The 27,905-nt window shown below is 45.4% G+C and overlaps 1 protein-coding gene across 5 annotated transcripts in view; it reads right to left on the bottom strand.

Annotated features, from left to right (window-relative positions):
- LOC139565102 (myosin-9-like) overlaps nucleotides 1–27,674 on the bottom strand; it is a 31,395-nt gene extending 3,721 nt beyond the window's left edge. The window contains exons 1-34 of one of the 5 annotated variants that reach the window (XM_071385184.1): nucleotides 27,443–27,674; nucleotides 15,547–15,881; nucleotides 13,919–14,075; nucleotides 13,062–13,089; nucleotides 12,816–12,909; nucleotides 12,076–12,096; nucleotides 10,218–10,310; nucleotides 10,034–10,097; nucleotides 9,483–9,581; nucleotides 9,265–9,408; nucleotides 9,086–9,181; nucleotides 8,590–8,861; nucleotides 8,141–8,314; nucleotides 7,702–7,875; nucleotides 7,467–7,581; nucleotides 6,116–6,303; nucleotides 5,823–5,944; nucleotides 5,589–5,658; nucleotides 5,318–5,478; nucleotides 5,085–5,193; nucleotides 4,830–4,961; nucleotides 4,504–4,710; nucleotides 4,275–4,412; nucleotides 4,065–4,188; nucleotides 3,822–3,993; nucleotides 3,419–3,631; nucleotides 3,022–3,166; nucleotides 2,710–2,916; nucleotides 2,498–2,602; nucleotides 2,223–2,375; nucleotides 1,836–2,084; nucleotides 682–894; nucleotides 328–540; nucleotides 47–208 (exon numbers count right to left, since the gene is read on the bottom strand). In XM_071385184.1, the coding sequence (XP_071241285.1) occupies nucleotides 47–208; nucleotides 328–540; nucleotides 682–894; nucleotides 1,836–2,084; nucleotides 2,223–2,375; nucleotides 2,498–2,602; nucleotides 2,710–2,916; nucleotides 3,022–3,166; nucleotides 3,419–3,631; nucleotides 3,822–3,993; nucleotides 4,065–4,188; nucleotides 4,275–4,412; nucleotides 4,504–4,710; nucleotides 4,830–4,961; nucleotides 5,085–5,193; nucleotides 5,318–5,478; nucleotides 5,589–5,658; nucleotides 5,823–5,944; nucleotides 6,116–6,303; nucleotides 7,467–7,581; nucleotides 7,702–7,875; nucleotides 8,141–8,314; nucleotides 8,590–8,861; nucleotides 9,086–9,181; nucleotides 9,265–9,408; nucleotides 9,483–9,581; nucleotides 10,034–10,097; nucleotides 10,218–10,310; nucleotides 12,076–12,096; nucleotides 12,816–12,909; nucleotides 13,062–13,089; nucleotides 13,919–14,075; nucleotides 15,547–15,876 (4,944 nt within the window). In that variant the 5' untranslated portion in view covers nucleotides 15,877–15,881; nucleotides 27,443–27,674. Of the gene's footprint in view, nucleotides 1–46; nucleotides 209–327; nucleotides 541–681; nucleotides 895–1,835; nucleotides 2,085–2,222; nucleotides 2,376–2,497; nucleotides 2,603–2,709; nucleotides 2,917–3,021; nucleotides 3,167–3,418; nucleotides 3,632–3,821; nucleotides 3,994–4,064; nucleotides 4,189–4,274; nucleotides 4,413–4,503; nucleotides 4,711–4,829; nucleotides 4,962–5,084; nucleotides 5,194–5,317; nucleotides 5,479–5,588; nucleotides 5,659–5,822; nucleotides 5,945–6,115; nucleotides 6,304–7,466; nucleotides 7,582–7,701; nucleotides 7,876–8,140; nucleotides 8,315–8,589; nucleotides 8,862–9,085; nucleotides 9,182–9,264; nucleotides 9,409–9,482; nucleotides 9,582–10,033; nucleotides 10,098–10,217; nucleotides 10,311–12,075; nucleotides 12,097–12,815; nucleotides 12,910–13,061; nucleotides 13,090–13,918; nucleotides 14,076–15,546; nucleotides 15,882–20,302; nucleotides 20,430–21,317; nucleotides 21,360–27,442 lie in introns of those variants that run through there. The other 4 variants (XM_071385185.1, XM_071385182.1, XM_071385186.1 and 1 more) reach the window with 4 other exon arrangements.
- Nucleotides 27,675–27,905: the final 231 nt, after the last annotated feature.

Here is a 27,905-nt window from a genome sequence, read left to right as displayed (position 1 = left end):
AAAAACATACTAGTGAGAAGCTGGTGATAATGTAATTGGTTGTTACCTGGAGCTTCTTTAGCTGTTTGAGGGCCTCGTCACGGTTCTTGTTGGCCATGTCGATGGCTGCCTCCAGCTCCTTCAGGTCCAGCTCCAGCTTCTTACGGGCTGCCACGGCAACAGAGCGCTGCTTCCTCTCATCCTCCAACTCCAACTCCATCTCCCGCACCTGAGGACCAGAGAGATTCAAGCTTTCAATCACTGGACTGCATGTCCCATCATGCAGTGGACAAATAACACAGTAAGGAACCACTACCTGCAAAGTCAAACCTGTAGCTACTAGTGTACCTGTTTGACCAGCTGTCTCTTCTTCTCCTCGCCCATCTCATCTCGTCCTGCCAGGTCTCTCTCGTATTGGGCCTTCATGGCCTGCATGTTGACCTCCAGACGCAGCTTGGCGTCCTCCGTGGCCTGCAGCTCGTCCTCCAGCTCCTCCAGCTGAGTCCTCATCTCCTCCAGCTGCTGCTCCATGCCACGCTTGGACTTCTCCAGCTCGTGTACCTGAAGGAGAATAGTAGAGATTGTGATGAGAAATAGGAATTTGGGACCCGTATGAAAACAGAGGATTTGAATTGATTTCTACCTAGAACAATTCAACCCCCCCCCCCCCCCCAAAAAAAAAGTGACACTAGGCTGTCTTACACTCTTGCCAACGTCGTCCTTGGAGGAGACCAGGTCCTCCATCTCAGCACGGAGCAGCTTGTTGGCGCGGTCCATCTCATCCTTCATGTCAATGAGGGATTCCAGCTCGCGGGTCAGAGCCAGGGCCCGGGTCTCCTTTTCCCTGGCCTCAGCCTCAGCCTTGTCCCTCTCCTCAGCATAGCGGCATGAGATGGTCTTCTCCTCAGCCAGCATCTAGAAGTAAAATGGAGGAATGTCATACTATACTTCAAGACCCAGATTTTTCCCTAATAGTTACAGATCTTCAGAATCAACCCTTCCAACTAGTTTAACCCCCCCAGTTTGAGTGAATTAAATTGTGGACAGTAACTAGGTTTCCTAGAACCTTTATGCGAGTACATGTCTGGTAAAAAAAAAAAGTGACAGACCTGATGGAAACCGCAAATCTGCCGACAACTCAAAATACACTAGACAAGATGTGATCTTTTTGTGTCTAAAATTAATTATGCGAGAAATGGTGAAACCCCTTTATCCACAAATATTGATATAGTAACCAGCATATCGAAGTAAACTTGGAGTAACGCGATGACGTGTGGTCCTCCCACTATGACTCAGGAAAGCATACAGTTTACTAGGTTAGATTAAATAAGTTGGGATGAATTTCACAGGGTGGTGAAAGTGCACAGTAATGAGCTTGATGCTCCTTTCCAATAAATATTGAGGGTCTTACTTTTATTCTGGTGACATGGTCGATGCCTGGCTGCCATTTAACAAATAAAAATCTTAACTTTCCTGTCCATAATAACCTTTTGTAGGCAGCTTACCCGCACTGTATCTGCGAGCTGTAGGCTAAAGCGCCCGTATCAAGGACTGAGCAGGCACATTCGTTATAGAACGCCCCCCCAAAAAATTAGGACAAAACCATTAGAGTTTAAAATGCCAAGGAAACCCATTTAACGGAACTTTCTTTGTTTCCCTCGGTACATGGGAATTTACCCACAAAAGTTATTTTTATGTGCACCATGTCGTCCCGTACAGCCTTTTATTCACAACAAGTCAATTTGGTGGAAACATCTCTGCTGGTAAAATGCAGATTGTTTTTATGCAGATTTTTGAATATTTGCATGAAAATCTGCCACTAATTAGATGGAAACCTAGCTAGTGTTACTACTAACCTGGTCGAACTTCTTCTGCTTCTTCTCCAGGTTGGTTACGATCTGTCTGAGGTGGTCCTGGTCCACCACCATGTCATCCAGCTCCTGCTGCAGACGAGTCTTGGTCTTGTCCAGTTTCTCAAAGGCACTGCACTTCTCCTCCATCCGCTGGCCGAGCCCCTCCAGGTCCCTCTGCAGCCTCTTCTTCCCCTCCTCTGCGCTCTCCAGACAGCCCGCCTCCTGCTCAGACTTCTTCTTAATCTCTGCCAACTATAGGGGGACACCGCTTGTCACTCAAACATTCTGTGGTGCGGTTTATGGTTCTAGTGATGTGTTGAACAAAAACATTCTAATAGCACATTTGCATCAATCCAATGTTAAGGTGTATGTTGCTGTAAGTGTGTATACCTGAGCCTGCACGGTGAGCAGCTGCTTCTCCACATTCCTCTTGCCCTCCTCCTCCTCCTCCAGCTGTTCTCTCAGAGTGTTCTGTTCATCCTCCAGCTGACGCAGACGAGTGCCCATGGACAGCTTCTGACGAGTCTCCTCCTGGAGCAGCTCCTGTAGGTAGAAGAGAAAGACCGGCACAGTTATAGCAGCTTAATGACTGAGCTTTTACAACCATGACAAAACTAGTGCAATATTGAATACTTGGATCTGTTGTAGTCTATGGAGTACTGTACCTGCACATCCTGCAGCTGAGACCCCACAGTAGAGCAGTCCTTGGACGCTTTGATGGACTTACCCTCCACCTCACTGAGCAAGCCATTGACAGTCTCCAACTCAGCCTGGGGAGGAACACAAGAACCAAAATAGTCATCAACATGGGCCTTACAGCTAGTGTACAGGCCACATGCTCCAAATCGTACCCGAAAGGAGATTAATGGTACTATACCTGCATCTTGGCCACTCTTTCTGCCAGCTCAATCCTCTGGCGCTCGCTCTCTCCGTGTTTGACCTGTAGCTCTTGGACCTGGCCCTCAGCCTTCTTCCTGCGGTGCTCAGAGTCTCCTTTCCCCTGCATCAGGGTCTGCAGCTCAATGGCCAGCTCGTTACGCTCACTCTCCAGGGCCTGCTTAGTCTTGTCCACCGACACCTTGTTCTGTTAGGGGAGGGGTACAGAACACCAGGGGTCAGTGCATGTACAGATACTGTAATACACAGGAATTCTTGAGGGTGTGTGTGTATATATATCTATCTCTCTCACTCTCTTGGCCTGCTCCAGTTGCTCGTTGAGCTCGTCGAAGGCCTGGCTTTGTTTCAGTCTCATCTCCAGCACCTGCTGCTCGTGGACCTTGGCTTCATCCTCTAGAACCTTCTTCAGCTGGTTCACCTCAGTCTCACGCTTTGTCCTGACAGACAGAAGTAGAGAAACGAAGGAAAGAGGGAATTGGAAATTGTCAGATTGTGAGCTAAGCTAAATACTGGGAATCAAGGAAAATAATGGAATGTGAGAATCTGAGAATTGTCATCAACTCATGAAATCATTTTTCTAGAAAGTCAACATGAAGGCATCTAAATAGCATCCACTGTGTGTCATCTTATTTCACAATAAAGCAGTTTCATTGAAACTTATGTAACTTATCTCCTCCGGGTGTCAGTACCTGAGCTCTTGCTGGGCAGCGGTGGAGTCCAGTGTGTCCTCCAGCTCAGTCTTGAGGGCCTCCAGCTCCTCTCCCAGGTCCCTGCGGTTCTTCTCAGCCTTGGTGCGTGCAGCCCTCTCTAGCTCCAGGTCCTCCTGCAGCTCAGACAGCTGGGCTTCCATCTCCCGGATCTTCTTTTGGGCCAAGTTCTTCTGGGCTGCCTCCTCCTCAATCCTGAGGGGAGGAGGAGGAAAATGGAGGGTGTAATAACATTCATTATGCCATGAAAATACAATTTACAGAGTGATCACACTAAAGCCACCATGTATGTATGTATGTATGTATGTATGTATGTATGTATGTATGTATGTATGTATGTATGTATGTATGTATGTATGTATGTGATTGATTGCAGAGATCCCACCTGGCCAGGGCTGCCTGCAGCTCCTCCTCCTTCTTGGCCAGCTGGGCGCGGAGCTCAGCGATCTGGGCCTGCAGCTCAGCTATCTGGTCAAGGAGATCAGTAGAGTCTCCCTCCAGCTTACGCCGGTTCTTCTCCAGCTCCTGACGGCCCTTCTCCTCCCTGCGCAGGCGGTCTAATAGAGAAGGAGAAAGTGTTATGGAGAAATAAGAGCAACTTGGTCAACATGGTGTGTGCTCCACCTACCCTCTAGGTCAGTGATCATGGCCTCGTGTTTGTTCTTGAGTTTCTGAAGGCTCTTGGACTTCTCCTCCTCCTCAGTCAGGTTAGAGGTGAACTCAGAGATACGCTCCTCCATTAGCTTTTTCTCCTGTGAGAAACACACAACACAACCAGGAGTTCACAACACAATTCTATCCATCCCTACACCCATCTGCCCATTGGTTGTATACGGACCTTCATGAGTTTGTTGTTCTGGTCTTCAAGAACCATGACGTCCTCCTCGATCTTCTTCAGCTTGGAGTCTGTGGTCACCTTCTCCAGCTGCAGTCTCTGCCTGGCAGCCTCCTCCTCATCCAACTGCTGCTCCAGGTCCTACACACACACAGGAGGGGAAAGAGTTAGTACAATGTGTACCTGCCATGCTGCACACAAAGTGTGTGTTGGTTTGTGTGTGTGTCCTCACTGTGATGTTCTGCTGCATCTTCTTCTTCTCTGTGTGCAGATGTGTGGCTCTCTCCTCCTCCTCCTCCACTCTGGCCTCCAGGTCATGAAGGATCTCCTCCAGCTCCTGCTTCTTAGTGGCCAGACGGGATCTCATCTCCTCAGCCTCGGCACACAACTCCGTCTCAGCCTGCAGCTGCTCCTGCAGGGCCTGCTTCTCGGCACTCAACTGGGGGAGACAGAAACAATATGGTGTTACGGGTTCAAGAATGCATTTTCAAGTTAGCTTGAGCAATTATCAACATGTCACTTCAGGGCTGTTTCAGTGAAGGAGGGTCTCCATCTTACCTGGTGCTGTTTGACCTCCATCTCCTGCAGCTGTATCTCAGCATACTCCTGCCTCTCCTTCACCTTGCTCAGCTCATCATCCTTGGCCTGCATCTCCTCCTCCTGCCTGCTCACCTGCAGCAGGGGCTTCACCTGGGGGAGAGGGACAGTTCAGAGGAGAAGAGAAAAGGCAGTTGTACGTCAGTATTCCCCGGGGGTTTGTCTCAGTCGAGTAGCATTGTATAGGAACATGATGAGCATAAGTATAATGTGTACCTTGGTGAAGAGTCTCCACCACTGCCAGTTCCTGAGTTTGAGGTAGGCTGAACAGTTCCTCTGGATCACCTTCATGGCAGTCAGCTGCTGCTGTCTCCTGGCAAAGGCCCTGCAGAGCAAGCGGAGAGAGCGAGAAACACTTTGGTATCTTCTAAATACAGTTATAAGACATGAATCAGAACGTTTCCACTGCAGCCATATGATAGACAGTTGGAGTCAGGGGGTCTCCTTACTTGCGGGCCACGTAGCCTCTGCACCAGGCCTGGAAGCTGATGATGACATCAGTGATCTTCATGTCTCTCTCCTCCTCCAGGTGAGCCAGCACTCCAGCCCTGAAGAACACCTTACTCTGACCAATCCTGAACAGGTTGGGATCCAGCTCCAGGCTTTTGATCTGACAGGAGGGTGAGGTGTATACAATCAGCTAAACTGACAACATTCATCTCTTCATTCTAAATGAGTGACAATGTTGTAGAACAAGATAATAATGCCCTTCTCTCTTACCATGAGCACACAGGCCTGTTTGCCATCCATGAAGCCCTTGGGGATGGAGTTGGGAGTGAGGATCTCATACCTTATAGAGAGACAAAAGGTATATGCATGGGATCATCAGTTGGACTCAACTCACTAAAAGCAACATACACAGCATGATGCAACAATAATATGAGGTTAAGTTGGGGGAACTGGTGAAAATACAGACATATTTGTATACAGCCACAATGGGAGTGAGTACAGTACCTCTGTCTGAACTCCTGGAAAACGATACGGTTGGGGAAGCCCTGTCTGCAGATACGGATCCCCTCCAGAACACCATTACACCTCAGCTGGTCCAGAACCAGGTGGGGGTCTAGCTTACCAGCCTGTAAGGGAGGGAAGAAAGGGAACATGTTTAGATGTGTAAATAAAAAAAGCTGCCAAGATAACACCACTAGCATAAGCTGTGGGTGCCGATGATGCGTACTGTGTTTGAGGGCATCTTGAGAGAAACTATTGTTTGGATGTTTTCACTGGTGGAGTTGATCTACTGGTACCTTCTTCTCGTGGTTGGGGATGATGCAGCGGACGAAGTTGGGGTTGGTGTTCCTCAGAGTGGCCATGAGCTTGGACAGCTGCTCCTTGTAAAGCTGGCCCACCGTGCGGAACATGCCCTTACGGGTCTTAAAGGCACCAGGCATCTCAGACATCCCTGCAACCTTATCCAGGCCCACGATACGATCCACTGAGAAGGGATGAAGACGGAGAAGAAAAAGAGGAGAGGAGAAAGGTTGACGTGAGACAAGAGGCTTTCACATTTTTTAATATCTAACCAGGCAAACTCCACACAGTGAAAACAAACCACAACATAAAACACATGAAGCAGAGTATAATGGTGATGAGGGGATCCCATCTCTCCATGGGGGATGGCTAGAGAGATGACTGACGGGTTCAAAACCAGTGACACCACAATACTGGGTCAATGCAGAGAAGACAAATACAGTAGGAAGGGGGATTTGGGGAATGAGAGGGGTCACAAAATGCCAGTGAAGCGTGGGGGGAGGGGGATCACACTAGAATGAGACGCAACTCGATGCAGTGAGTGAAGGGTGTGTGTGGGTGTGTGTACACCTAACTGCTTACACTATGCGACCATCTTAATATGTCAAATGTGTGGTGCGAACTGACATATGTGGAAATCAATGTTTGTGACAAACTGTGCATGTTTTTATTGGTGGCGACAGAACCAAACCCATGCAGTATATACCCATTGCTGCAGTACCCATGAGCAACACCGGGGGTCCCAAACCACACTATTACACAGAGGGAGAGAGGAGAGTCCAATGAAAGTGCAACAAGTGGTAGATCTCACTGCACTCAGAGCTGGGGGGGACGGTCATTACAACCCCTTGTAAAAATAGATCTGATAAATCAACATTGAGCCACAGGAAAAACAGGGTATGAGCACAGGATAAAAACATAGGCAGTTGATGCTGAGATGAGGGAAAGGTTCATATTCATGTGAAGAGAAGGATGAGCAGAATTGGAGTAAATAAAGGAGACTGAAATTATGAAAAATTTAAAAAAAGTCACCTGAATCTGAGTGGAGAAAAGGAAAACGCAGATAAAAATAGGCTCTCTGAGACCTCTGTACCTCTGAGACCCAGTAAAAGAGAGAATAACAGACGAAATGGGCCGTACAGAGGAGCAGATGGATAGAAACCAAAACAGAGTGAACGGGTAAGAACAAAGGTCCAGACACCAGACATTGGAGACGAGAGAGAAAAGTGGATATGAGACAGGAAGAGACCCTTCACTGAAAACATAGCAGCAATTCCCAGCATGAAAGTTAATCCACTTAAGTCTGTTCTTTCTGGTTGCTAAATCCATATCATTGGATGCACTCACCGTCCTTCCACAGTTCAGACACAAACTTGTCAGTGGACTGGTTGAGCAGCGTGGCCACGTTGTCGTTCAGAGGGTCCATGTTCTTCATCAGCCACTCGTCAGCCTTGTAGTCCACCTGAGGAGACGGCACACCATATAGACAATAGTATTACACAAGGTTTGCCTGGGACATGATGTCCAAGGGCACACAGTTTAAGCAGAGTCTAAACTTCGCCTTCATTACTGGTCCGTTTACCTTGCCGGCGTAGTGAATGATGCAGAAGTCAGCCTCATCTTTCAGTTTCTTGGGCTTGTGGAACTTGGAGTGGGTGCCCTGCTCCTGCAGGACCTTCTCCACAAAGCTCTTGTCAGTGGCTTTGGGGAACCAGCACTCCTCATCCAAAAGGGCCAGGATACCAGGGGGGCTAGCCTGAGGGAGAGCAGAGAACAAGGCTTACAGGGAGACCAGGGAGCCTGGAGGTGCAGCATTGCATGGGACTGAACTGAAAGATGGAGTGAGGGGAAAGAGATAAAAAGAGGTGGCAGGTGGAGAGAGATCTGGGAGAAAGGGATGAGACTGTAGGAAGTGAGAGGTTAACCAGGAGGTACATACAGGGAAGGGTGGAGTGAGAAAGGGAGTATACAGTACATGATTAAAGGTAGGGAGATACAAAGGGTCATAGGGGTAGACTCACAGGCTTCTCGATGAGGTCGATGCAGGGCTGCAGGTCCAGGCCGAAGTCGATGAAGCTCCACTCGATGCCCTCCCTCTGGTACTCCTCCTGCTCCAGGATGAACATGGTGTGGTTGAACAGCTGCTGCAGCTTCTCATTGGTGTAGTTGATGCACAGCTGCTCAAATGAGTTCAGCTAGAGGAGAAAGAAATTGTCAGAAAGTGCATTCACCATCATGAACAGAAACTAAGTGGCTCAAGTGTCTATTTGTCCCCTTTTCCTAATCTGCAGTGATGTGAAAGAACTAGACAGGTGAAAATAGATTCCCTGTAGGCATCCACCGAAATTTCACCCCCATTCTGTCTTTCTAGATAAGTGGAGATTGCGAGAGATCACTTTAAACAAATATACCCTCTGGGTCTTACTCAAAACATTGTAATCGCTTTGGTCTTTCCCCCACTCCAGTTTACCTCAAAGATCTCAAAGCCAGCAATGTCCAGGATGCCGATGAAGGAGGCTCCCTGTCTCTTGGTCTTGTCCAGGGCCTTGTTTATCCTCATCACCAGCCAGCGGAACATCCTCTCATAGGTGGCCTTGGCCAGGGCCTCCACTGCAAACTCAGCCTGTTCCTGGGTCTGGGCCTTCTGCACGTAGTCCCTGCCCACCTTGATACGGGGGGACAGGATGGCACGGGTGAAGTCTGTCACGCTCATGCCCATCAGGTGGCACACCTTCTGAGCAGCTGTGACATGGAGGGATGGGGGACGGAGAGATGAGGTTGAGAGGGAGGGATCCCCCCAGGGAATAACAGTTTGATGCCTACAGCAGTGCATGGAACTAGACTTTGAAATAAAAAATAATTCTGGTGGACTGAAGTGTATAATCTGCTGGTCAGTAGAGTGTAATTGACAGATACTATGATCTCCTTTTTAGGATCAAACCAGCCCACATAAAGGTTTGCTGTACCCGTGTCGTCAGGCATGGAGGCCTGGTCTGAATGGCGCTCCTTCTTAAAGCTCATGTTGCCCAGCTGGAGCACGGAAGACACCACCTTCAGCAGACCTGCATGAGGAGACCAGAGGTTAGAGTCACACCCCTCCAAAATAAACCAGTGAGAGGGTAGTGTGTCCCGTCCTCCCACTCACCAATCTGCTCGTCCTCTGGAATGCCCATGATCCTAAAGGCCTCCAGGGTCTCGGTGAACAGGTCCTTGTCCTGCTGGCCAGGGATGGTCACGTTTCCATTGACCAGGAAGCGGTAGCTGTTGTAGCCCTCCAGACACAGCTCGGCTGAGGGGAGCACAGAGTTAATACATCTGATACGCACAGTTAGCTGTACTTGATAAAGGTGAAAGGAGGCTTACAGCGCAGTTTGTCTCCAGCACCAGTGAGCATGTAATAGAAGACATGGAAGGTCCTCTCGTCTTTGGCCTGGCGGATGGCACGGGACTTTTCCAGCAGGTCTGGTGGTTAGACCGTCAAGGAGCCACTCATTCAGACTGGATTGTGAGCTTCTGCTGGCCGGGGCAAGTGTGTGTGACTTACTAGTTTCCTGTAAAGACTAACCGAGAGGTGTCTGGAGTTAAACTACACTTCAATCTATAGCCTAGGGAATTTTTTTAAACCTTTATTTAACTAGGCAAGTCAGTTACGAACAAATTCTTATTTACAACGACGGCCTACACCGGCCAAACCCTAGCCTGGATGACGTTGGGCCAATTGTGCGCCGCCCTATGGGACTTCCAATCACGGCCAGTTATGATACAGCCTGGATTTGAACCAGGGTTGTCTGTAGTGATGCCTCTAGGACTGAGATGCAGTGCCTTAGACCGCTGCACCACTTAGGACCCCAAACTATTGTATATTTCAAATGAGGGAGTGAATTTCATTGTGGTTAACATAGTATGAAGGATACAGGTTTCAATGTTGGCCCCCACGATGTATCCGTTGACGTCGAAGTTAATCCTGATGAATTTTCCCTGGGAGAGAGAGTACATAGTGAATGACTAAGGAAGCAAGAAAAACTTGTCCAACAGAAAAAAATAAATAAATTGATGTCAAACCACAAGCATCACTAAGAGATTATAAAAAGGTCTTACGAATCGGGAGGAGTTGTCGTTCTTGACAGTCTTGCCGTTTCCAAAGGCCTCCAGGATGGGGTTAGCTTGCAGCAGCTGCTTCTCCAGCTCACCCTAGAGGACAAACACAGAACCTCGCCATCAACCAATGACTTTATCCCATTGGATTCTTTAAACCACCACCTCCTTATAAGGACGCATCTAGATTAATGCAAATTCTATAGTGACATCAACAGGACATACCATTTGTCATTTCTCAGCAGTGGGATCAAACTGTGAATACCTTTGGTGATTCCAATGGATGATTCATAGTCACGCATTGTGAACGACAGTCATCTGCTTTTCATTTACTCTAGTTTCACTTCATTGTGAGGATTTCAGTTGTTTAAACATTTGATTTGTGTTTGGATGTTCCCTTTTCACGCCCATCATTTAATCCATAAGTCGTAAGATAATTCACACAACTGCATTATCTTAATTATGGAGAAAAATAAAAAAAACTGCATGCATATCATTGAATACCACGACACACGGGAACATACACAAGTACACAATACCCCACACACAGCGCAGTGTTAGTGCCCACACCTTGACACCCAATGGACAACCCTGTGGTCCTCATCAGTAACCCTTCACCCAGAGTATCCCCCAGACCCCATGCAGAGAACTGACTGTCAAGATTCACTACACTGACATTAAGTACACACAACCCCTACAGCCAGAAATCTGTACATAGTTCACACTGAGCTCTACTTCAGACTGTTGTTGTACAGGTGGATCCATGCACATGACTCCATCTAGAATGGCACTAGTAATACTACAGTGAATTTCAATTTTAAAAGGATCTATACATGGACAGGAAAGCCTATTTCAACATGTGAGGAGCTTGGCGCATATTGGGTGGCAATCACTTCAATCCACCCAATAAAAACAGACTCACACTAATATTCTTATATAGCCTAGCAGTTAAGAGCCGACTAGGTATAACATCTGTCAGTGTCCCCTTGAGCAAGGCACTAACCCTAATTGCTCCTGGATAAGAGCGTCTGCTAAAATGACTCAAAATGTTAAAAATGTAGCTGCTATAGTAGTGGCTTTATCAATGTTATCAATCTGAGGAGCTCGCTGAACCTTTTTCCCTGAATCTTCAAGGACAATGTTAGTTTAAAACCAATCCCTAACTAATCCTATACATTACACCCCTATGAGGCTTTAAACGGTAGTAAGGAGCAGGGAATAATGGATATGACTGGTATGAAGCATCCCCAGTGAACGAACACACACACAATTCGTCCACTGGCATCACAATGCACACGGCAACTCAGTGAGTTTGTCCAGAGATCTTTAAAATGGTGTGGACAAAGAGTGAGAAATGGAGGGGGAACTGTGAGAGAACGTTGACCAGATCTCTGAACAGACACACTGGAACACACACACAGCAAGCAGACATGGCGTCGTAAACACATCAAGCACACTTCTGGAACCACCAGGGGGAAAACAAAGGATCAACAGCGTTATGCAAAATTCAGCCAGACTTCTCAAACTGCAGAGCTGTTTACTCATTAAAATATCTTTAAACTTAGTATTTAAAGAAGATCAAATCAACAATACAAAAAGGGATGCACTCAGTTTTGTCTGGCTGAATTCAAATGGCAATTTCCCCTTTAATAAAGAACATTCCTTCCTCTGGACCAACACTGGTCATGTGACCTACACTTCCAAGTGACCCACTAGCCCACCACAGAGCACGCTCCAGCAGCACGGGGGAGGAGGGAGAGACAGCGCAAGAGCCAGGGAGAGGGAGGAAGGGTGTGGAGGAGGAGATCCAGAGATGTGTGATGGGAGAGGAAGGAAGGGGGTGGGGGGGGGGTTAACTCACATGTGACAGGAACGAGCTGGTCTGTTGATGGGAAAAGAGAAACACACAACCTCAAAGGAATGATAGATACAGATACTGGTCTGCTTTCAGAAAAGACTGGGCCTCTCTTGAACCCTGTAGTCACAGCTGCATCTATCACAGGGGTGGCCAACTACAGCACTGCAGGGTTACATTTCTCTCATGGCTTTAGAGTTGACCGGAGGTCACTTTGATTCAGCTCAGCCGCTGGAGGAGATATGTCAACAAAAGGAATAATAGTCAGTCCACTGTGGTTTAGATATCACACTATGAACCAGCTACCAACGGAGTTTAATCTACCTCCTGCAGGGCTACGGTCAGTCTTAAAGAACCAAGACTGGCCAACCCTTATTTAGAGGTCCTCTATGGCACCATAGAGCAGTGTGAATGATGTAGAAGCAGCACCTATCCAAGACCTGGAACAATATGGCGATGGCTTGACAATGATGTAATGTTAAGTACCACTGGCACCACTATTTCTCAAACGCACATACAATCACAGTACAAGTAGTTGAGCATTGAGGACTCGGAAAAGCCTGGTTCCGCGCAGATAAAGGACCATAGGAAACCAGGCCCACGTCAGAGAGTGAAGGAGTGTGAGAGCATGGTGAAGAGAAAGAAAAAGGAATAGGAAAGAGAGGAGAGGGAGAAATAGAGAGGAGAGGATGAAGATAAGAGGGAATTATGAGAGAGAATAGTAGAGTAGATGAGGACTGACTGACCTGGTCTTTCTTGGTCTTGTGGGAAGAGGCCACATGGGCCAGATACTGAATGACCTTCTTGGTGTTCTCCGTCTTCCCAGCACCAGACTCTCCCCTGTGGAAGAGAAAAGGAGGAAGAGGAGAGGAGGACAGAAGCAAAAAAGTGACTTCCTTAATCAGTTGTCACCAATATCACACGTGTGATATTTCAAGGTCATGTTGAGAAACCAAGATTTGCTGTTCATGGGTTTTGTGCTCAAGACTCACGTGCAAAGAATGGACTGGTCTTCACGGTCTGTGAAAAGAGGTGGGGCCAAGATTTTTTTTAAAGGTACATATTACATGTATTAAGTTGGATTGAATAACATGAGGGGACAGTTGAATTCAATAGTGACAAAATAGTTTCTGCTATTTCTTGCAGCCCTTCATGGGTGCTTGTGGTGCAGAGGAACTTCAGTTCCATTGTCAGAACAACTGAAGTATGTTGTTGCCAGCTGGCGTCATATAAAATGTGAATTCTACAGTGTGTATTTGCTATCTCAGGAGCACATGCACCACATTTGTCTCTGAAACAGGAAGCGCATTGGTCACACAGGAAATCAATATCTGTCTTCCTGTGAATGGAAAGGGTGATGCCTTTCAACCAACAAGCCAATTAACCATCCCCATACTGCACAGTAACTCCCTCCCTCTCTTCTAGAGTTAAATGATTCCCTTTACTTAAATGGGGGCCAACCATGGACTAACAAGACAAGAGGGAGTGAATGGAGAGCCTGACATCACCAAACAGTACATCAAGATAATGGGTCTGGGAAAGAGAGTACTGAGAATGTACTGTATGAAGCCTACATCCCCTTACAGACTGACTAATGGCCTTTCCTTGGTTATGGAAGGCAGGAACCTTCAGAAATCAAGGCTAATGCTTCACTACTTAAATACAGACTTTCAGAGACAAGTCTGCCTGGGAGGAGTCTAAACCGATTCATATCTTCTAGACAAATTATCTTACGAAACATGGATGTTAAAATACTACCATAGTAACCGTTTTACTCATTAGTTTCATCTGAATACATTTGCAAGGTTACTTACTACGATGTTGTGGTATAACAAGGACCTTGGCTTACCCTGCATCATGCTCCTGTAGGCCGTGTCAGTGATGGCATATATATGGGGGGGCATTTCATGCCTCTTCTTGCCCTTGTACATATCCACAATCTCTTCTGAGTAGATGGGCAGATTCTTATAGGGGTTTATTACCACACAGAAGAGCCCGGAGTATGTCTGTGATACAAAGAGAAACACTTATTAATATTAGCTACTGAACATACATGCTCTCCTCTATCCATGTCCTGAACCAAGAACACTAGGGATTATACAGTCGGACTTGACTGGCCTTCTTACATTGGATTTTGGCTAGTCTAGAGATGTTCACTTCAATTAAAATTCTGTCAATATCAGTGAGAGATTGCAGTAGAATCACTGAGCTGCCAATGTAATAGCTTAAACTGACTGCATATTTTATCCCTCTGATGGTCTACAGCCGAGAACAAGACTGTACAGATGTATACGGGGAAATCATAGTGAACATTATTTTCTGAATCTAACCCTCTCCAAGTCTCTCATCAACACCAGCTCCATACTTTATTTCCCAATCTTCTTCCCTGACTACAGCCAGAGGCTGGGCTTGATCAGTCATGTTTCACAATCACCAAGACCTTCTCCCAAACAGTGACATCATCCGAGGTGATTTCACCCCACCCCCTCTGTCCCTTTCATTATACCTCCCCTCATCTTGGTATGGGCATCTGGAGCATCTCTCCTCCCCACTTCATTTATGTTCATCCGCCCTCCATATTTCTGTTTACTTCCCTCTCAGCTACATTCCTGTCCTCCCCTCTCCATTGCTCCGTGCCCTTGCTTCTGGTCTGGTAGTTGTCTCTGCCTCTCCCAAGAGGGGGGTTTTCAGAAGAGTACCCGGTTCAGTGGTGCGCAACACGGCAAGACCCAAACCCCAAGAGGGCCAGGGTGTGTTGACTTGACCGGGTCAAAGCCCAATGTAGCAGGCACCAATTCACGCCATCGTGGACAGAGGGATAAATGGCATTATGGAGGGATAAATGGCATTATGGGGAACAATAATTGGAGCACGATTTACATTCCATATCCATTTAATTTCCAGCTCCGCCTGAAACTCAACTCTGAACAGCTTTACTCTCTGCCCCCCCCCATTGTGTCCCTCTTCCACCCTCCCCCCAGGAGAGTATTGTTCCCTGCAGATTCCTGTTTACAGCAGTACTCCAAACACAGAAGGAGCAAGTAAGAGAGGGAAGGGAGCCAGAAAGGGAGGACTGAACATACTCGTATGTTTGGTAAACATTACAGCCTTTCGTTTGGGGTGGCAACCTGCACATAATAGGTCATCTGACACAATGGGCTTAATGGGGCAGGGAAGGAGGACTACCTGGTTTGGAACCAGGCCAAGTCGTAATATGAGCAAACAGTGCTTTCGTAACCAGCATTAAGTAAGACCTTGGATAACATCTAAAAAATTTTAAAAAAAAAGTATAATATTATCAGCTCTCGTATGGGGGGCAAGAGTGAGTGTTCACATGAACACAGTAATGATTGACACGTGTATCATACAATGAGGTGAGGTCCTTCAATGTGCTGTAGTATCAGCATTTCTCCTTCAGGTTCTACAGGCTGGGAATGTGTTCTTCAGTTCGGTGTGTGCCTTGTATATAATACTCACGTAGATGAGGCCAGAGTAATATCTCTCCTTGAGGTTGTGCAGCACCGAGGCCTCGTTCAGACAGGTGAGCTCAGCCATGTCTTCCACCTTGCTGAACTTGGGCGGGTTCATCTTCTGGATGTCATCCTTGTTGACTTTCACCTTCTTGCCAGAGTCTGCCAGCTCCACCAGGCACTCTTCACCTCGCTCCTCCTTCACAGATCCTGCCTCGAAGCCCAGCCGCTCCGACGGCACCCACACCAGCTTCTTGGTGGCCCAGTCTGCCTGGGCCAGAGGGTTGTTGACCATGTTGCGGTCCACGTACAGGAACTTGTCTGCGTCCGTTGCCATGGTTGCTGTGGAAAGAGACCCGGAAGTTGGTTAGGGCTGGTTAGGGCTAGGAAATCGAGCATTTAGTTGTAGTATCAATTCTATTAAGTTAAACCGCAACCAACAAACAAACCTGATGTAAATGAACAACAGTCCTGACATACTGAGCCAAGTAAACAAAGACTTCCCTTAAACTACAAAGCAATATCTATCCCCAAAACCGGGGTCACCAATGCCGGGGTCACCAATGTTTCCTCTACAACATGGAGTGCTGAGGTTAGGTCAGGTCAACATAAAACACACTTATCTCAACAAGGCCCCACGTTTCAGGTAACCGCTACGGATGCTAAATCAAATTAAAGGGCGCACTCCCTCTCCAGCCAAGAAGGTCTCTAAAAAATCATAACTTACAGTGCTGCAAAACTTAGTTGAAGTCGAAAGTTTACATACACTTAGAACATAGTCATTAAAATGTGTTTTTCCAACCACTCCACAAATGTCTTGTTAACAAACTATAGTTTTGTCAAGTCGGTTAGGACATCTACTTTGTGCATGACAAGTAACTATTCCAACAATTGTTTACAGACAGATTATTTCACTTATAATTCATTGTATCACAATTCCAGTGGGTCAGAAGTTTACATACACTAAGTTGACTGTGCCTTTAAACAGCTTGGAAAATTCCAGGAAATTATGTCATGCTTTAGAAGCTTCTGATAGGCTAATTGACATAATTTCAGTCAATTGGAGGTGTACCTGTGGATGTATTTCAAGGCCTACCTTCAAACTCAGTGCCTCTGCTTGACATCCTGGGAAAATCAAAAGAAATCAGCCAAGACCTCAGAAAAAAAATTGTAGACCTCCACAAGTCTGGTTCATCCTTGGGAGCAATTTCCAAACATCTACCACATTCATCTGTACAAACAATAGTACGCAAGTAACACCATGGGACCACGCAGCCGTCATACCGCTCAGGAAGGAGATGCGTTCTGTCTCCAAGAGATGAACATACTTGTGTGGAAAGTTCAAATCAATCCCAGAACAGCAGCAAAGGACCTTGTGAAGATGCTGGAGGAAACAGGTACAAAAGTAACTATATCCACAGTCAAACGAGTCCTATAAATCGACATAACCTGAAATGCCGCTCAGCAAGGAAGAAGCCACTGCTCCAAAACCACCATAAAAATGCCAGACTACGGTTTGCAACTGCACACTGGGACAAAGATCGTACCTTTTGGAGAAATGTCCTCTGGTCTGATGAAACAAAAATAAAACTGACCATCGTTATGTTTGGAGGAAAAAGGGGGAGGCTTGCAAGCCAAAGAACACCATTCCAACCGTGAAGCACGGGGGTGGCAGGTGCTTTGCTGCAGGAGGGACTGGTGCACTTCACAAAATACATGGCATCATGAAGATGGAAAATTATGTGGATATATTGAAGCAACATCAAGACATCAGTGAGGAAGTTAAAGCTTGGTCGCAAATGGGTCTTCCCAATGACCCCAAGCATGCTTCCAAAGTTGTGGCAAAATGGCTTAAGGACAACAAAGTCATGGTATTGGAGTGGCCATCACAAAGCCCTGACCTCAATCCTATAGAACATTTGCGGGCAAACCTAAAAAAGCATGCGTGAGCAAGGAGGCCAACAAACCTGACTCAGTTACACCAGCTCTGTCAGGAGGAATGGGTTCAAATTCACCCAACTTATTGTGGGAGGCTACCTGAAACGGTAGACCCAAGTTAAACCATTTAAAAAGGCAATGCTACCAAATGCTAATTGAGTGATTGTAAACTTCTGACCCACTGGGAATGCGATGAAAGAAATAAAAGCTGAAATGAATCACTCTCTCTACTGTTATTCTGACATTTCACATTCTTAAAATAAAGTGGTGATCCTAACTGACCTAAGACAGGGATTTTTTACTAGGATTAAATTTCAGGAATTGTCAAACTGAGTTTGAATGTATTTGGCTAAGGTGTATATAAACTTCCGACTTCAACTGTATATTCATGGTAATGTGCAACATGTGCTGACCATCTCATTTAAATATGTGCTTTTGGGAACGACTTCGTTGATTACATACTTGGAGGAAAATCTTCAAAAACAAAGCGTTTCGCAACGTAGTGCTCCTAGTCCCTAGAAACCTGTCGAGTGGGAGGCTAATCGACTGTTCTACATAATGAGGCCTGAGGAACCTCCAACATTCAAAAATGTTGGAGAACATTCAAGGGACTAAAAGTTTAAATATTCCCCCACCCAAAATGGAGTTAAAGGCCTAAACACAATGTTCAGTCTTGAATCTTGTTTACAAAGCTTGTGTAAAACAACCACAATGCCAGAGGTGAGCGACATGGCTTGCAGGCCCAAACAGGACCGGCTCACAGCTCATTAACAACATCTCCAAGTCATTGAAGTCAGTTCTATGGTGTAGCCCACATGGAGAGACTAGACAAGTATTACCAGAATCCAGTGGGGGTGAGGGAAAGGTGTTTCATAACATTTAGCAATACACAGAGGTAGAGAAAAGGGAAGACCATTATCTGAACATTCCAACAACGGGAGCATTGCGCTTTCCCACCACCGCCAGGGTCGTTAGCCTAAAACTTTCATTTACTCCCTAGGGTAGAAATACATTTTTTACAACAAATGGCTCCGTTTTGTTAACATACTCAACTTTGCAAAGCAGCACACACTCAAAGGTTAGACATTCGGGATATTTTTCCACTTTACCATACTTATGAGCTTTGTTTGTTGGCAGAGTTTCTGTTTGGATAATTTGGAAAAGCAATTTGTGAAATCTTGGGGGGGGGTTTACAGGTGGCAAGTTCTCCGACAGTGCCTGCCATCATAAAGCTATTCTTACGAAATAGCAACATTATTGAATGTGAGGTTTACCTGCTGTAGAATGGGGGAAAGTTATTTTATAGGCATGTTAACCTACACCAGGGGAAATGCAGTCTACTGCACACAAAGGCAAGGGCAAGTAGATGTTTGAGAATGTATTGAGAAAGGCTGTACTGCATTGCTGACAGAGAGAGGGTTATGAGAAATACTAAAATGGCACATTAACCCTGATCTAAGTCAGGGAACCAGGACTGTAGCACCATTCTTCTCCCCCCTCAGAGCTCTACAGCTGACTTCCATCACTACACCCTCCCCAACTCTGTTTCTCAACCCTTACTTCCCAGTTTCCTGCTTTAGAGTGAGGTACCCCACAAATTAGTCCCCCCAGACTCCTCTCGGTCAGCTCCAGTCTCCCTCTCCCCACCACCCCTCTGTTTATCCAGTCTTCCAGGGTCACATTCCTCCCATACTGACCCTTTATCAGAGACAGAGAGCAAAGGAATGCTGCACATTTCTTTTCTCTTATCACCATCAGTCTCTCCTGGTCTTTCCTTCCAGTCTTTCTGCCTCTACTCCCATCACCGCATCAGTCGAGGATAGCACACGTTGAAACGAATGTGGATCTCCCGCTTGTCTACCAATCTTTCAGCACACTGTTGATGTCTGACTGATTACATTTTTGCGTGATTCTACATGTAAAATATTTTTTTTGTTGCAAAGTACTCTCAGCAAGCAAACGCTATTGGTGTGTTCGATCCCTTAAACACTCACGATACATCAACATCACCTAGCCCTGGTAATGCACCCACAGGCTGTACAGTGTAACAGTTAAACTGTGCAGTGGTGAAGCCAGTGGCCTTCAGACAGTCCCTTGACTGTGGCAGGGCCTAACTATCTGCAACATTAGGCAAACATAACCAGCAACCACACCAAGGGGCAGTCTAGTCAGTTCCATGCAGGCCTAACACAGCTAATGCCTGAATGCAATAGTTAACTGTATTGTTTTCCTGCTTGGCAAAAACAAGCAGTAGGGAGTACAGCCTCAACACACCAACGCTCTGGGAGTGATTCTTATCAGTGTCAGCTAGGCTAACGTGTGGGCGTGCAGCATGAAGAAAAAAAACGTGTAGCCTACATGAAAACAAACTCAAACAAGCAGCTCAAACATACACAGGCCATCTGTTGAGTGGAGGCCAGAGTTTAGCTTGCATTGTCTACCAGCAAGACATGGATAAGCCAGCAGGATAGGAATATAACCCAATGATATTGAACAGAAATAACAATGATAAAATGAGACTTCAAAAAGGAGAGCATGCAGCCGTTTTGGACGGCCCTGGGGAGGGAGGGAGCAGAGAGGCCTGTGCTGTGTCCTATACACGTCGTCTTGACACAGATTAGTCAGTGACGCATCTCCTCCATCCATCTCCTGAGAGCAGCACAGGGCTACATTTATAACCACATCTATTCTTTTCATAGTCATTCTATGGAAGGTGCTCTACATTGAAAAGTGAAGGCGAACCTGAAGTGTGATGGTCAGCCGTTGCCAATGATGTACAGGCTAGGCAATGTCTATGGCATTAAGAGAACACTGGGTATACCTACGTATTGTATTATGACTCAGAGTCCCCACCAAAGTCCACCGCCTTCTGTCTGGCCACCAAAGTCCACCGCCTTCTGTCTGGCCACCAAAGTCCACAGCTTTCTGTCTGGCCATGTCTTCACTCAACCTGGGACGCCACTAAGCCTGAACCCCAGTACTGCGCAGCTGCAAGGCCTCCCCATGTCTTGTCACGTTAAACTCTGTTCAGCTGTACAAACAGACGCATCAATTGAAGGTTGGCTACATTGAGATTAGCCGTTCTGGTAGTTACTCATGCAGAGTTACACATTGGCATACAAGGAAACCAATCGCTCCAACAGTCCCTAAATGTTATCGAACCCATCTGACAATCAATGATTAGCCAACATGTCATTCAAGGCTAAGAAAAAGACCGACAACTAGGAAGGGTGGTGCTTAGTCAGAGAAGCGGCCTACTATAGGAGCGGAACCCCGGGATGAATAACACAAGGGGGAGGAGAGAGGTTTTAGAACCGACATCAGAGACAAGAATGTAGGCACAAAGGGAGGAAGTAAGGAGTGTCCTTGTCAACACCTGGCCCTCTCGTTAAAAGGCACACCAAGGGCTGCTTGCTCTTCAGAGCCATACTTCCCTCCCTCCTTTCTCCACTCATTCCATTCCAGCTCAGTGCCTTCCCCTGCTCCTCCTCACACAGAGCTATGCTGAGTAGCTGGAAAAACCAAGGTCTTGATCCTCCATCTCGTCAGTCGGAGACCAAAGGCTACATTTAAAGCCTGACCATGTACAATAAGCCTTGTATCCCACCAGCCACATTATAAAGATGTTAAACAGCTGTGGCCAACTGGCCATGGTATATGGCTCCATTGACTGGAATATTAATGGAACCATTAATACATCCTCCTCATAATCACATCCTACCCTGTCCGTCCCTACTTTAGTCATCAGATGGTCTCGTTGGGTCCAGTCTAGCATGGTCAGTCTTGTATGCATGTTAAGCTTCAACGGCCTTTCGCTCCATCTCCCTCTCCTGCCCTTACCTCTTCTAGTCCTCACCACTGTCTGATGCCCTGAGGGAGAGCGTGTGACCGCCAGGCGAGGTTGAGTGTGTCTAAGATCATTATGGACTCAGACACCGTCTCCCTGCCTAAAACAGGGGAGGGAGGGGGAGCCGAGGAGAGAGAGGGAAGAGGAAATGACAAAGCGGGAAAACTATTTCGCCATTTGTGGAACTTTGTTGTGTGAATTCTTGCAGAGTGCGCCAGGAGACACCGTTGAAACTAAAAGTTCTCGGCCCTCTGCTGAGGAACTCTGCAGACTGCAGTAAATTAAGTCCTGGAAACTAACCACACTCCATGACAAACCCTTATCCACTATTTTTCCACATTCCTCACTAGAGACGCACATAAACTGTAACTCTAAGCAACTGGTTAGTCTTGCAGCACCATAAAGTGAATAACTGATTTGATCTAATAACAGACATTTCCTTTAGAATTATTCTATTAACTGTACTGGTTGACAGCCAGTAGGTGTCAGTCTGACACATACGCCTACACACGTATAATGATTTGGGGTCAAAGGGCTTATGAAATGGCTCATATCTGTTGGCATTTTGACAGCCATATTGGACACGGTTGGCTTTCTAAATTTGCATCCGCTTGCTGAACAAGTGAAAGCGCATTGATATTAGATAATGGTTACATAAGCCTTTTAACGGTTGTGAAAGAATGCTGGAGAGAGTCATACATACCTGCTTCCTCAGACATAAAACATCTTTCACCTGACCGTGAAAACTGAACAGGTCTTCTCAGCTCATTTTTTCCCCCACTTAGACTAAACCATCCCCTCCCTTTTGTCTGCTAACTACTATCTCTCCTTACCTCTGACTAGAAGTCTAATCAACAGTATAAGAGCACTCCCTTTGAATCACTATAGTCTAGGCTACATGAAGACAACAAATGGTGTCTAGTGTTTATGGAGGCTATTCACCAGTCAAACAAAAGCACTCAGGGCCAGTTGAACATGTGCTGTATTCAAACTAGTGGGGTACATGGAACCTGACCTGCATTTGGGTTGACAGAGAAATAAAATATGGAGGGGCAGTCAGAGGGACATCCCCGTGCAGAGAGCGTTTCAAAGTTCAGTGTGAAACTGTGTTTGAGTGCTCAAGTTGACTGCGTTGGGCAATAGCCAGTCTGACACATACACGCCTACAAAACCAAACACATCAGGTTCGCAGATCACACCCAAAAAGGAACAAAGTCTATTTTATGACATGCAAGGTAGCTTTTCGCCACCCACATGGTGTAAAAGACCTCTACCTATCTAGTAATCTGATTCTCTCCATTAAGTTACATTGAATAAAAATATAACCGCAATATATAAAGTTTTAGTCATATGTTTCATGAGCTGAAATAAAAGTTTGCATAAGTGTTCCATATGCACAAAAAGCTTCTCAAATTTAGCTACATCCCTCTTAGTGAGCATTTCTCCTTTGGCAAGACAATCCACCTGACAGGTGTGACATTGCATTTTATCAATGGCAATTTGAATGCACAGACACACCGTGACGAGATCCTGAGGCCCCTTGTTGTGCCATTCATCTGCCGCCGTCATCTAATGTTTCAGCATGATAATGCTGTCGCAAGGATCTGTACTCAACTCCTGGAAGCTGAAAAAGGCACAGTTCTTCCATACGCAGACATGTCACCCATTGAGCATGTTTAGGATGCTCTGGATTGATGTGTACGACAGCATGTTCCAGTTCTTCCAATATCCAGCAACTTCACACAGCCATTGAAGAAGAGCGGGACGACATTCCACAATCATGCCTGATCAATCCTATGCGAAGTCCAGATGTGTCACGCTGCATGAGGCAAATTGTGGTCACACCAGATACTGACTGGTTCTCTGATCCATGCCCCTACCTTTTTTTGAGGGCATCTGTGACCAACCGATGCATATCAGTCTTCCCAGTCATATCAAATCCATAGATTAGGGCCTAATTTATTTATGTCAGTTGACTGATTTCCTTATATGAACTGTAACTCAGCAAAATCTTGGAAATTGTTGCTTTATTTTTGCTCACTATAAATTAAAAAGGACAACTATCACCCCACCCAGCATAGGTCTAGCATGTATCATAAACCAAGCAGCAATCAGTGTTTCCACAGTTAAGTCCAGAGAAGTGAGAACAAGCCTTGTTTGTTTTGAACCCCAGCCATAGATTTGTCATTTCCTGCTATTGTTGCATTCAGTGGAACCCTACAGGTGTGCGCTGTGAGGGGGAGGATGGGAAGGGGGCCCCAAATAGGAGGTATGGAGAGTAGGGAGAAATTGACAGAATGCAGTAGGAGGAAGGAAAGAAACAAGCAAGCAAAAAGTAGAATACACCTAGTAGTGGGATTTGCACTAGGCCTTTTTAGCGGATACATTGGGTGTCCCTGCCAAGTCGACCAATCCGATTGACCCAATTCAAATCATATTGTTCAAGCCAGACTGAAGGAATGCGTTTATTACATATAAATAGATAAGTTGATAGCGAGAGTAATGGCAGTAAAATAAAAGTTTAAGAGGTTGACTGGCAAGCCAGCCACAGTAAAATATGACTCAAGCCTGAATCAGAGAGCACAGATGTATGCACGCACGTAATATCCTGTGTTTGATGTCTGCATTACTAAGAATCCATGATATCAAACCTGTTATTTAAAATAGTGATGGCAAAGAAATGTACTTGAATTTGATTTGAAAAATCCAGTATTTTTCCTTCATAGCTTGTTCTCCATCTTATCAAAAAAGGGAGCCAATTTGTTTATAGGACTCTTCCATTATGTATTTATCATGCTCTTGCTTGTATCTCGGCAGCATACATATGGTGAGCAATATGTTTGGAACGTCAAATCCCAATTTAAAAAAATATATATATATTTTTTAATCACAGTACCAAATCGTAATACATATACACTTGTGAGAAACGCAATACATATCGTATCGCACCGAAGTATCATGGAAATATTGTGAGGTCGCTGGCAATTCCCAGCCCTAGTTTAAAGATGGAATCCGTATTAGGGGAAACAGCGCCACTGTCCGCCCCAGCACCGTCGTTATCGTTTTGTGGATGTAACGGAGGTGAGGGGCGTCGAGCAGTGTAGTAAAAAAAGAAAAGTTGCAGTACATATTCTGCTGTTGTATCACACGTTCAATGACGTCTGATGAAGAAACACTTGTTTACAGTAACTTTGTTGTAATATCCCAAACTGACATGACAGTTTCACCATTAAGGATTCCAGCTTTAAGAAGATAATGTGACCCATGTTTATATATGCTGATCTGTGGCTATGAGCAGGTCTGTATACATTACTCAAATGATATTGACTCTCATGTGTATGATTGATCTTTGCTTTCTACTTGCCCCTGACTGGAGATGTACTGTACATTATATGACATGGCTCATAAATATCAATGAAGCATAAACTGAAGTCCTGTCTAGATGATGACCTTTCATCTGATCTGCTGTAGCTAGCTGGGATATAGGGCCTAAAATGAATATAAAATTAGGATTGTTTACTTGGGGAAATGACCTAATTTTGATGGTATGGTCAAAAATGTAGTGCTCTTTTATTTTTGCTTCCATTTTCTGGATAAACATCAAGCATTTGCCCAGGTTACTGTCCCTCATCAATGAAAGGGCAACTATAGTCCTGTAAATCTACAGTTAGTTTAGAGGACCTCACCTGACAGAAACCAGGTCAGAAACACCTTGGGACTGACTGAGATCATCAACTCAAGAATCACAGCTACCACTGAAGCTTGGATAACTGTGGGACACTTTTGTGCCACGGTGCCCTTGACCCAAATGTTTCAAATTGAAACAAAAGCAAGTTGGTTCCTAACAGTAATCTACCTTAGCCAGGATGTCTGCATTCTAGTTGGCCTTCAACACATTAACAGGCATTTTAAATTTGTCCTGTATGATTTAAAGCAGATTTTTAGGCTAGATTACATATTGATCAAATGTGGTCGACCCACTGGTCATGAATTGGATACATTCTAGTAGGGACATCATTGAAACAGTCAGTAAAATGTAAGAGGATCACGACAAGTTAGACTAATCAGTTTATATCTAATAATAATGGTGAATGCCTATCCAATGAGCAAATGTTGAAATCCAGAGGATTCGTTTCAGATGTTGCCAGGGGTTTGATTCACAGTTCAGTGCAGTGAAAGCACCAACAGGATATTATGTTATTCTGACAGGAACCAACACCCTGCGTTACTGAAATAGAAAGACACCTACAGAGAGAGACCAAGGATGTATGCAAGAAAGTAATGAACTTGACTTTGCATACGGTTACCTTCAAAAGACAGAAACCCTGTTCTAAGAAATAGGCCTGTGTTTCACTTGAAATAACAAGTTTGAATTAATGGGCATGATATTCAAATGTGCCTATATCTGTAGGGCAGACATTCACTCAGTGCAGTGGGAACAGACTTTTTCACAGGCCTAGACTGAGCCATGTTCCTATATCAGGAGAATTGCCCAAGCTCACTGGAGAACCATGCGTAATTTGTGAGTCCCGTATTGCCTGACAACTCACACTGAATTCTTCCTCTGCTCTATATTTCGCTACACTTCAGCTTGAGACTGCCAACGTTGAAGCCGTTTGTGGTGACGTCAAAATTAAGGTCAGCAGTGATTGGATCATCTCAAACCAATCAGACTATCAAACTATCAAAGTCAATGACACTTCCAAAATGCTGCTTTACCGACTTGTGTTCTGGTTCTGGTCCAAACCTTTGGTTTCTGGGACCAATCAGAATGGTTAGAATGGGTTTGTGTTCTAACAACCTAACTAGCAGGCGTAAAAGAAACTCCTGAAACTAGATCCCCTACATACTGGTCTTGACGAGAAGAAAAAAAACAACTTGGGGGGAGGTTCTCTTCTGTAATGTTCAACCAATCCGATAAATGTGGAGGAGTTAAGATGGAGTCACATTGTTAACGTCCAAAAGTGGAAGTGGCATCAGACGCTTTCCATTTACCCTGAAAACCCCCTTGTTGGGGACTCTGATTTATAGAATGCTAGCCTCTGCGTTGAGGTACTCCGATCCAGATTCATTGTGGAGAAGAAACTAATGTCAGTGGGCGTGGCATAGCGTTTGGCCGGAGCAACGAGTTTGGGTAGCCAGGCAAAGTCCCTGAGGTCGAAATAATCAGAATCAAACTACTGCAGCAATCTATAATTTCACAAAACAAAACACTGACTAAACCCAAATTACTGACAAAGCACTTAGACTGGTGTCATTGCATATATAATGTCTGGTCGTGTAACAAGGTTCACTAGGCCTATCGAGTAAAGTGAATCTAGTCTAATTTAGTTCAATTACTTAAGCCAGGAAAGATAATTTATCATAACTCAGAAAATGTTAAGTAATACATTAACTGTACACGATTGGCTACATTGTCATTTCACGCATAATGAGTTCATTGGCGTGTAGGATGAAATGAATGAGAAATGCAAACAATTCAATGACGTAGAACTAAATTGATCAATCGAAAAACAGGACGCGTGGACGTACACAGCGAATCAATTAAAGAGTGACGTAATGGTGTGCAACAACACTCCCGGGGTACGTTAGCCTACAAACTTGTTTGCTTGCCCGGCGGCTGACACAGCGAGACCTAAACTATACAACATGTTAATCTACGATGAAATAGACACGTCAACAGGGTTCTAACAGGACCGTGCTCATAGTTGATGCGTTCCATTATTTTGAGTTACTTTTCATTCCCTCCCTTTCTACAACTCATTCATGCGAATCACTTCCTGTAGTTAGCATACGTTACTTTCTACGTCTTTTCTCGCCATTGCTTCTTTAGTCGCTGATATAATTTGCTTTGACACCGTGCCTGTTAAAATGAAACTACTTTCCACCTGAAATTGTATCAACTTTGTAAACAAAAGTTGATACAGTTGGATGTTGAAAAGTTAACAATTCATACATCTGGGTTATGACGTCCCACCCAGTGATGTGATGAAGTTGCAGTTCTCGTCCTTCCTGGTTAGGTACACTTGCTCACCGCTAGACACAAGCATGTGAAGAGCCACGGCTGAAGGAAATGAGAATGTAGCTAGAATAGATATCTAGCTAGCGGGACAATTACCTGCTGTTGAGATGCAGAGGCTTTTGGGGTTGGCTAGCTACAACCGGTGGCTGAGTCTGTCTCCGAGTCGCCGCGAAACAAACTCCTTTTCAGTCGACAGCAGCCTCGCAAAGAAATCGGATCAAACTATAGTGTTTTCTTCTTCCTCTCTTGCTCTCTCTCACTATTTTTTTCTTTTTCCTTCTCTCTTCCACTAGCTACTTAAATTCGCTCTTTGCGTTGTCAGTCGGGGTGCGGTCCAGAGGAGGCGGGGCCTATATGTTATGTCCCCGCCCTCCTAGCTTCTCCCAGCCAATGTTATAATAATCCTTACCGTCTGGGCCAATAATGTTATTGAAGGGGCGTTTCCAAGTGGAGAAACTACTGCCACTGGGCAAAAAAAAATCTTGAACATTAAATAGTTGAGGGGAGGAGAAGGGGGGCACAGATAAGGTGGTGTTTAATGAAGTAGGTATGTGCACTG

This window comes from Salvelinus alpinus, chromosome 36 (genome assembly GCF_045679555.1).
Source record: "Salvelinus alpinus chromosome 36, SLU_Salpinus.1, whole genome shotgun sequence".
Lineage (NCBI taxonomy): Eukaryota > Metazoa > Chordata > Actinopteri > Salmoniformes > Salmonidae > Salvelinus > Salvelinus alpinus.
This window is presented reverse-complemented; position numbering and strand designations above follow the sequence as displayed.